Genomic DNA, 11,392 nt, shown 5'->3' on the forward strand with positions numbered 1-11,392 from the left:
AATGGAACAGATTCTTTATAAGGAAGATGATTCTGATATAGACGTTTTGTTATTAACACTCGTCACTGCATATGAGAATCAAATTGAACGTCCGATTCGGAGACAAATCACTAGAGAAGGACACGTTTATATTCAAAAGGCTTTGAAAGAAAATCCTCATCATTTTCGGCAATTATATCGTATGTATCCGGATGTATTTGCGGATTTGTGTTATCTGATCAGAATGAAGACTGATTTAAGAAACACACGACATATGTGTGTCGAAGAGATGCTTGCAACTTTTTTGATGACAGTTGGGCAAAGTTGTAAATACTGCCATACCATAGATACTTTTAAGAGGTCAAAATTCACAGCAAGTACAAACTTTCACAAGATTCTCAGAGCTTTAAACACGCTTGCACCTAGTTTGATGGCAAAGCCTACACATACAGTCCCCCCAAAAATAAGTACAAGCACTCGATTTTATCCTTATTTCAAGGTACAAAATTTCGTCTATGATTTTGTTTTCTTCCAAAATGTATAAAGTGAATAATGTTTTTCATTTTATTTTAGGATTGTATTGGAGCTCTTGATGGTACGCACATTGATGCGATGGTACAAGGTCCTGAAAAGGCAAGTTATCTTAATCGAAAGGGAGTCATTTCTCAAAATGTACTAGCCGCTTGTAACTTTGATCTTGAGTTCATATATGTCTTAAGTGGATGGGAAGGTTCAGCTCATGACTCAAAAGTTCTGCAAGATGCGTTAACAAGAAGAATTAACAGGCTCCAAGTACCAGAAGGTGATTGTAATCCAATTATATATTATGTGATAATAATTGATCAAATGTTTTCTAAATTGAGTGTGTTATATCATGTGTTTTGGATGTGTTTCAGGAAAATATTATTTAGTTGATTGTAGTTTACATTATAACATAAAAAGTTATGTATAATTTAAACTAGTTGTTTAACAATACGTATTCGTTTCAAAGCACTTACGCAGATTTATCATCTTGGAATTCAAGACGTTTTTGTTAAAATGTCGGTGGAAGAAAGGTTAGGGTGGATTCAAAGTAGTATGGAATAAGGAAATGTTTTATTGAACTTTTATGTGTGTTTTTACGTTGGTTTTGGGTTTTTTTTTTTTTGTTTTGCTTTTGATACTTTTGAATTTTTCTTTTCACTGTTTTTCACGAGTTTGGAGTCAATAATTTTAATACTGAATCATCCAAAAATCAATAGTGAATCCTTCTAAAATCTGGCATAGTTGAATTGATAAATCAAAAATATATATTTTTAAAATCCATTGGTATTGATTATAAGAAAGAAGTACAAATCATTAATGAATCACTCTAAATATCACACATTTAAAATCTGTTGGAGTTGAGTTTAACTTCTACGACGAATAACACCACCTACAATTTTAAGGGCATTATTGTCATTTTGAAAATAATTAGCCTAATGAGATATAAAGTATATAAAATTAGTTTAACGAGACATAGTTATAATTTTATTGCTCTAAAAAACAATTTTCCCTAAAAAAATTAACTCTTTTTTTTTTTGAAATTTTAGTCTTCGTTTTTCCTACGTCAACAAATCATCCCTTGTTTCGGGATTAAAAACTGTAGTCATGTCATATCTATGCTATTATTTAAGAAATAAATTTGTTTATTTGTCATCTTCTCCATAATTTTAGTGAATGTGCTTATTTGTCATATTTTCCATGATTTTAGGATAAATTATTAGTTTAATTAATATTATTATTTAAATTTTTTTAGCAAAAAAATATATTATTATTTAAATTTTATGGTAAAATAAATATAGAGAAATTCCCTACGATAACCTTTTTTAATTTTTTGTCACAAAAATAGACTTCTATGAAGAAAATGACCAAAATAAGTTTTATTAAAGAGTAAAAATGTATTTTTACCCTAGGGTTAACTAATCTAGGCTTAGGGTTTAGAGTTACGGTGTGGAGTTTTGGGGATAGGGTTTCAAATTTTAAAAAATAAAAATAAATATTAATAAATTTTAAAATAAAAAGAGGCTATTTTGGTCATTTTATTTTTTGAGGGCTATTTTTTGACAAAAACTTAAAAATTGTTATTTGAGAGAATTGCCCCATATATATCATGATATTTAAGATAAACATTAACTTATTCTACTGATATATATATATATATATACTATTATTTTTAAAATATATTTTAATATAGAGTTATCATCATATTTAGAACATTTAATTAGTAAATAAATATTAACAATTAATATTAACAATATCTACTGATAATATCATAATTACGTTTATCTTATATTTGGTTTATGATCTAATGCCTAATATTATAACAAGTTCTCTAATTTGTATTGAAAATATTGATCCAAATACAGAGTATTATAAAACTTATATACAATTATACTAACATATTTTAATTCATCAGTTTTTCTTCCATCTATTCGGTTGGATCAGTTAATAACCATATCTATATACTGCGAGTTTTTTAAAATAACACTCATTCGGTGTATTCGATACTACCAAATCCAAACTGTTTTTTCTATTTCGATTCATTACGGCTTTAATGGTTCGATTTTACCGGATTGAATACTCCTACGCTATCGTTATTTTGTTGTTGACGTTTTGTGGGTTGTAATTGTTTATAATTTATTTCAATGCCACTTGATTTTTTCAGTCTAAATACAATAAATGTTTAATCTCAAATCAGAGTTTTCTAATTTGATTATTGCTATAGAAAATATTTTGATCCAAAATTCACATCCCATAAATAAATTATGAAAAAAACATAATTTAATATATTGATTATCAATATAAATATTGAAGTTTTATTTTTATATTATTAATTTAAAATTGTGTCTAATTTAATATTTTTCATAAAAAGAACACTAGCATTAAAAATTGTTAAGTGTATATATATATATATAGTCGTACAAGTACAAGGTGCGGGACATCAACTACTTAAATATTTTTATTAGGAAAGAGTAAAATTCCCTAAAAATATAAAGAAATAAAGCTGTTCACGTACACTTCCACTACCAATTCATCTTTTAACCCAGTATATGCGCACTGCAATGATTAAAACAATTTGAAGTAATGATAAATCGTAGCCATAATTGGCTGTCTGATAACTAATAATTTAGATTAGAAGCAATGCATGGAATAATCGATCATTAGCTAATACTTGGGGTGACATGCTCCACTTTGTCTAAACAATGCTGGCAATGTAGTATTTAGGGCATCTTTGCCTTTTCTCCCACTTTTGTTGTTCGTATCATTGATATACACCCGTCTATTCATCTATCTCGCCTAATTGAAGTTTCTAGAATGCATGCATGCATAACTATGCTATTAAGTTGACCCCGAAAAAAACTATGCTATTACAATTTGTATTTATGTATGCTATTTTTTGCTATTGTATATTGCATGCAGCATGTCCAGCTATAGTACGCGGCCATACATCCCACCAGACCACCACTTAACAAAAGATATGATTAACTTACTGAGTACTGACTTTAATCTAGACGCATATGACAAAATTTTTGATACGCCATATCTTTACATTAGCGTATTTTATTTCTGTTCTCACGTACTGTATAATAGTATTGTTTAGCTCAATAACTTCATTTTATGTACATAAAGTAGCTTTGCCCTTGTATTTGTTTAGTTTACAGGAATTATAGGTTACAGTAGTCTAGAAATTCGATACTTATTAACTAATGTTAAGATCCTTAATGACAACTACCGGCTGAAGCATATAACTCGCCTTTTAATTTCTTTTGATTAAGAAATAAAAGTAAACCAATCCAATGAAGAACACACAAGTCTCAATGGTTTTGTTACATAATTTCTTTAACTAATACTCCTTCCGTTCTTTAGTGATAGACTTTTTAGAAAAAAAGTTTATTTCAAAAAGATGTATTTTTGTGTTTTCTATGAAAAAATTGTAAATTTAATAAAAATTAATTGACTTTATTGAATTACTATTGATTAAAATTTATTGAAAACTGAAAATTACAGAAAACGATACATTTATTATGGTAGTTTAATGTGTTTTCTTGATATGTGTAAAAATACTAAAAAATCTATTTTTGTGGAACAGAAGGAGTAAAAGATAAATAAATAATAAATAGGTAGATGGAGAGATTCTAATTTTGGTCGAGAATTTTGTATAATGCCAACTTGATGCTGCCCAAGTTCCCAACCGTGCATGTGCACTTACACCCGCAGGATATATGCTGTTTCCAGATCTTTATTTTAAAATACATAGCTAATAGAAAACGGAACTTTGTTGAACTGGTATTTGATTTGGATTTGATAACTGTCAAAAACAAAATAACTTCGGACGATAAACGACAATGTTTTTTTTGTCTGAACACCACATCTTTACAACATTTCGTATTGCTGCCATATTTGATGCAGTGAAGATCAAGAAAACGAGATATTTACAACTGTAAGAGATGTTGAATAATAGTATGTGATAGTTAAAAGCTTAGTATTTTTGGTAGTTTCAGTGGTCGTGTTAAAGAAATTAGGGGTTATTTGTGAAATAAATAAAAAAAAAGAAATTAGTTTTGTAGGAAGAAAGTAGAGAGAGATAGAAAAAAAAAAGAGCGTCAAATTGGTCAGTTAGTTAATTTTAGATTTTTGTTTGGTTATTGGGTGCAAATTCTTAAGAAATTAACTCTGAAGTTACTTAGAGTTATTTTTGGATTCACCCTATATGATGAATTTATAGGTTCACCAACCAATAGTATTTCGTTACTTTACATTCGATATTTTTCATAAAATAAAACCAAATATTGTCTAGTAATATTATATTTCTAAAATAGTAAAAAAATAATAATAGTAGTTACAAAAATAAGATTTTTAAAAAAATATATATTTTTGACATCATCAGCAAAACACTAAACCCTAAATCTTAAATTCTAAACCCTAAATCTTTGGGTAAAATTTAAACCTTTGGATAAATCATAAACTGTAAATCAAAAACACTAAACACTAAAACACTAAACCCTAAATCTTAAACCCTAAACCCTTGAGTGTTTTAGTGTATAGTGTTTGATTTAGATTTTATGATTATCCAAGAGTTTAGGGTTTACCCAAAAATTTAGGGATTATCCAAGGATTTAGAAATTAGGATTTAGGGTTTAGTGTTTTGCAGACAACGTTAAAAAATACGACGTTGTAATTACTACTATTTTTTATTTATTTTTTATTTTTTTTATTTTAAAAATATATTATAATTTAATAATATTTTAATTTTTTTTTAAAGATGTTGAATATGAAATAACTTGTTGTTCAGCCTCATCGACTGGCCTCGATCGGTAAACCTAGAACCCAAATCAAGTTAGTTACTAGTAATAATCGTGTAAAGCTCAGACCAAAATAATAAAACGTGTGAGCTCTCCCAGGCCCACAAAGAAACAAGCTTGGCTTTGGTCATGTCACAAGGCGGGACCCACATTGATCAGCCAATTTACTCGCCAGCCAATTTTGACTCTTGCGGTCACGCGTACACAGCAGTAACCTCTTCGCCCTTTCCATATGCCTCGGAGTTATTAAAAAGACTGTGGACTTGATCCACCGGCTCGGCTCATTTCATTCCCGCTCAGCTAAATTGCATTCATCCGGTAAACTATCGATTATTTATTCGAAATGTTACATTTTATCACTGTTAGATGTATATTTATATTTATGTCCATAGCAGGCCTTGAGATTTTTAAAAGAGGAAGAATTGTAAGTGATTTAGTTAAAATTTTAATTAATTTTTCCCTTACAAATTTAGGGATATACATCTGTATATATATATATTTTTAAAAATTATAAGTTTAATAGCATTTCCAACAATGACACCAAATTTGGTGTTTTGGTGTTATAATTATTTTGCCATGTCTAACAATGATATCTTTACACCAAAAGTAAAACTATACTATCCTTTGATCCGCGTCGCAAATGTTTGCTTTCGTAATTATATGTTTTTCATTTTTAAATGATTTACATAAACATAATTGTTTATGTTTTTATTATAGATTTATATGTTATTGAGTTTGACATATTTGTTTCTTGTTCAATGTGTTTAGGGTCCATTAATAAACAATGAGATATGTGTTATTCTTTTATTGTTCTTTTCTTCATTTTATTTGGTAAAATAAACATTAAAAAGTAAAATATTAGAGTTTTAAGTATACTTGTCGGTTTTATGAAATTAAACTATAAATAATGGGCTTTGAAGTTGAATATAAAGTTCTTATATTGATATTTTTTTAGAACAGAGACATTATTTAGACGAAAACATAAAAAATAATGAAAGCAAGTTAGGAAAAAATCAAATAAATACAGATTTTTGCAAATTTTATTTAGCAAGCCTAATTTAAGTTACTGAATTAGGATATTTTGTTATCACTAAAAAATTGGTACGTCATATTTTACAATTACATAGTGGATCGTCTATAGTAGACATCAAGAACTTCTTCGAAGCTCATATTTTTTTCAAAAAGAAAACAGAAATATATTTGGCTTCTAGCGACTTTTCTCATTCTCTCAGAAGAAAACATTCCAAAAAGGCATTTTCTGGTATAGCTGGTTGCCCATTTCAATAGCTAGCCGGACATTTTCATAAACTATGATATTGTGTGTGTTTTTTTTTTGCTTTTATTCATTTTACTTGGTAAAATAAACATTGAAATGTAAAATATTAAAGTTGTAAGTATACTTGTGGATTTTATGAAATTAAACTATAAATATTGGGATTTATTGTACTTCTTCTCGGATTTAAAGTTGATCTTTTATTTTTAGTATTGTGATATGCTATATCATTTTTACATGCAATTAAGTATTTTAAATAATGTTTTCTTATTATTATTTAACTTATATTTTTAAAACATAATTTTAAAAAATATTTTTTTAAAATATACATATATATCAAAATTGGTTACCAATTTAAGACCGGTACATCAAAATAAACCAAACTAAACTAAGTTTTTTTAAGAAAAAAATATAAAACTAAATATAAAACCAAAATCTATGCCGTCTCTATCTTCTCTCCTTCTCCGCCTCTCTTCTTCTTGTTCGGCTCCACCTCACTGGCCTGTTACACTCGCACCATCGCCACCATGAAACAAACTAATATTGCTTTCCATGTTGAATCAATCTATATTAATCTCTTCGGAACTAATCTATAACAACACTTGTAAAGCAAATCGCAAAAGGAACCACATTCAGACTTGAAACGAAAATCAGAATCGGGAGAATGAAATGTTAAACTTCAAGCACCCATTAGGAACTCTATACATCAAACGAAGACACGACTTCACGGGAGAGAAGGAGACTAACCTTTAACCATGTGAAATGATTGACTTTCGCAAGCTTTAAAATTTAACCGTGTCTCATATGAAATCAGAGATTCTTCAAACAACTCATAATAAATTTTCCAGAGCCAAATCAATCTCTTAAAAAAACTTCATCAAAAACCTAAATATAGTCAAGTCAGTGGGATGAGCAAGTGCGAATTGCATAAAGATCGCAAGACCAAACCGCCGGGATTTATATGGTAGACCGTAGATTTAATTATTAAGCTTTTTGCAAATATGACTCAAAACTTGAAGTCAAACACAAAACTAATCCATGTTTTTTTGGAACTTTGATTTGCCTCTTTCACCCCCAAAGTTCAGATTATTCATGAAAATGCCATCACTTTTTTTTTTTGAAAATGCATATTTTACTCTATCACCCTCATCTTCCTCAAGTATTCACAATATTGTCATTGCCATCAATACACCAACCACCATGAACAACCAATTTGAAACTCTTAATGCACCTAAAAATCGATTTACACTCTTTCTTTCTCAATCCTTATGAACCAAAAACAACATCTCTTTACTTTCTCTCCATATTCATCAAAAAAAAAATCCAAGATATGTTTGTTTGAGATTCTGGATGCTTGGATAAGACTTTTGTGTGCTAAACAAGTTATCTCACTGGTTGAAACTATGAAATTAGTTTTTTTTTTCAGATATGTTCGTTCAGACGACTTCCGGGTAATTCGTCTGGCTGTAGACGACTTACATGGAAGTCTTCTGGTCAATGCAGAGGTTAATTTTGCAATTGACTTTTAAATGTGTTTTTCTAGACGACTTACATGGAAGTCGTCCATCTTTGTTTGTTAAAACAAAAATCGAGACGAATTCCATGTAAGTCGTCTAAGGTAAACAGGTTAGCTTTGCATTTGACCGGATTGTGTCAGAAATTTGATTTTTTCTGGACGACTTACATGTAAGTCGTCTAGTAGAAAATTAGAAAATCAATATTTTGTTATACCTAGACGACTTCCATGTAAGTCGTCTCAGGTTAGTTTTGCAATTGAAAAATAAAACAAAAAAAATTATTTTTGTCTAGACGACTTACACGGAAGTCGTCCATCAGACGACTTACACGGAACGACTTCCACGAAAGTCGTCCATGATTTTATTCCGAGATTCTGGTCAAACCTTGCTTATCTTGGACGACTTCCATGTAAGTCGTCGGACGGACGACTTCCATGTAATTCGTCTAGAAAAAAATAATTTTTTTTGTTATATTTTTCAATTGCAAAACTAACCTGAGACAACTTACAGGGAAGTCGTCTAGGTATAATAAAATATTGATTTTTTTAATTTTCTACTCGACGACTTTCATGTAAGTCGTCCTCGAAAAGTCAAATTTCTGACACAATCCGGTCAAATGCAAAACTAACTCATTTTCCCTAGACGACTTACATGGAAGTCGTCTCGATTTTTTTTTTTTAACAAACAAAGAAGGACGACTTCCATGTAAGTCGTCTAGGTTAAAAATTAATTGCAAAACTAACATAAATGGACAAATTCCTAGAAGTCTACCGGACGACCTCCGTGGAAGTCGTCTGCGTCAATGTTTAATAAACTTTCATTTTCTCTAAAACTATAAAGACTTTTTAATTTTTTTTTGTTAATTCATGAATATTAGTCAATATTGGGGCTACTGAATGAAATTTATAACTTAGTTGGTGATATTTATAAGGTTACCAACATTCATGGTTAGTAAAATTTCTAGCTAATTGAGAAGACTTCCGTGGAAGTCTTCTACGTTAGTTTTTGTAAATTTGTTAAGTAACTTTAAGATATGTTTATTTAATTTTCAAAGGTGTTAATTAACTTCAAGAATATCAAGTAACATGGTTTAATGTGTCTTCTCAGATCATAAGATATATTTTTGACTTATTTATCTAATGAAAGTGTTCTAGCTTTGAACTTATGTAATGTTTTATCTTTTGTGAATATGACTAAGTTTTCTTGAGAATTCTTCTCCCTTAGTTGTAATACTTTTGATTAATTTTTTGTATTATTGTGTTTTGCTATTGAAGTTGTATCAATAACTTCAATTATGTCAAGTAATTTTGGCAAGATAATGTCGTGGAAAATGAACATATTTACCAAATGTTTTCATTAATATCTCCTTAAATTTAGAAAAAAAAGTCACAACTAAAGGACTACACATGCAAATCACAAAACATACCACAAACAAAACTATTATAGATCATTCCTCTACAAAGAGAAGCTTAGACTCCACTTGATATGGAAGAAGACCCCGTCAGAAGACTTCCTGGAAGTCGTCTATAAGACTTCCTGGAAGTCGCGCATTATATTTTAGAAGACTTCCGAGAAGACTTTTCATAAGTTTTCCAAAGTCTGATCTAGATCTGAAAAACATGTATATCAAACCCAGATCTGTTAAACATGTATATCATATAAAAAAATGTTCAAATGGCATAAAACAGAGAAAATGAGTGAAAAATTAGATAGACATACTTTCATAGAAAACACAAAGTGCAAATCCAAGTGGAAGATGAGAACCATCTGATTAAAACCTGCAACAAAAAGATTGATTAGTGAGAAAGACATGAGACAAAAATGAAAAAATCATATAAAGTTTTGTGTTTTCAAGTCAAAGAAATTATAGTGGGTTTGAAGAGTTTTAGTTCGGAAAAAAAAATATGAATTTTATGCAACATGAGGTTACCAAATGAAGAAAAATCAGCATAAGAACTTACCAAAACGCTCAGTTCTATTATGAAATTGAGACATGAGAGAAGACTCCGTCGGAAGACTTCCTGGAAGTCGTCTAGAAGTCTTCTAGCCCAGAAGTCTTCCAGATCTGAAAAACCTGCATATCCAATTTGTAGAATATTTTTAAAAATATTATAATAAATTTATAAAACTTTTTATGAGTTGTAAAAAAATACTATATATATTATTTTATTTTCAAATTATAATTAATAATATTTTATTAACAATTTGAATATCTATTAATATTTTACAAAAAATAAAATAAATGATTTTATTAATAATTTAATATTATAAAATATATTTATTGTGTGTTCCCGTCAAATAATTTTTCTGGATCCGCCATTGGATATACTTGTGATAATTGTTACTCCCTTTTTCAGAATAATTAGATTATAAAGTTTTTGCACACAATTAAAGAATACAAATTTTTATTTAGTCTATTTCGTTGTTTAAAAATAATAATAACTAGCTAATTTAATCAATAAAAATCATATCGCATAATACAAATGGTCTTAAACATCAAACTGCATTTACTTTTTTACATTGAAACTATACATCATCTAAACTGAAACAAATAATTGCTAAAACGCCGACTTAAAGTGACAGAATAAATACATGTTTATTGTTTTGTACATCGTTTAGATAGATAAACGTAGCTTTGAACATTATCAACATGGGTGGTGGCGCAGTTGGCTAGCGCGTAGGTGTCATAGCTACTGACTGATCCTGAGGTCGAGAGTTCGAGGCTCTCTCACCCCTTAATTTATTCATTTAATGTTTTACTAGGGCTTAATGGGCCTCCTGTTATCTATAAAACCCAAAACCCAACATAGTTCGGAAACATGTTTTCTCTTTTTATCATGGAGCCGCCACTCGTGTTTGATTTAATTGCCATGCCCATTTGTCACAAAAACGCGTGACATCATTATACGCGTTCCGTATATATAACAATGTATAGATTATTCAATAAGTTGTAGATTCGGCTGCCTGTGAATAATGATTCTATATATATACTAGGACAAGCGCATGGTGAATTTATTTGTATATATTATCGATAGTTTCTTTTATATATTTGATCATTTTATTTATATATATAAAATATTTTTTGTTGTTATTATATAATTTCTTTCCGATGGATCGGATCAATTTTTATTAAAAATAATGGAACAAAACTATAATTAATACATCATGGGTTGATCGGATTGGACATTAAACAAATTATGACATAAAAACCTTATTTTTTCCATCGAACACTTTCTTGAAAAAAGTGAACAGTATTGTTTTCACAGTTGAATTATTTTGACTTTTATCTTCCATATGGT

The 11,392-nt window shown here is 29.1% G+C and overlaps 1 protein-coding gene across 1 annotated transcript; it reads left to right on the forward strand.

The window, feature by feature from the left end:
• Window positions 1-328: 328 nt before the first annotated feature.
• On the forward strand, window positions 329-931 carry LOC106330490 (putative nuclease HARBI1). Its single transcript, XM_013768946.1, has 3 exons — window positions 329-478; window positions 553-781; window positions 876-931. The coding sequence occupies exons 1-3, from the start codon at window positions 410-412 to the stop codon at window positions 929-931; spliced, it is 354 nt and encodes a 117-aa protein (XP_013624400.1). The 5' UTR covers window positions 329-409.
• Window positions 932-11,392: the final 10,461 nt, after the last annotated feature.

Source organism: Brassica oleracea, chromosome C3, assembly GCF_000695525.1.
Source record: "Brassica oleracea var. oleracea cultivar TO1000 chromosome C3, BOL, whole genome shotgun sequence".
NCBI classification, from domain to species: Eukaryota; Viridiplantae; Streptophyta; class Magnoliopsida; order Brassicales; family Brassicaceae; genus Brassica; species Brassica oleracea.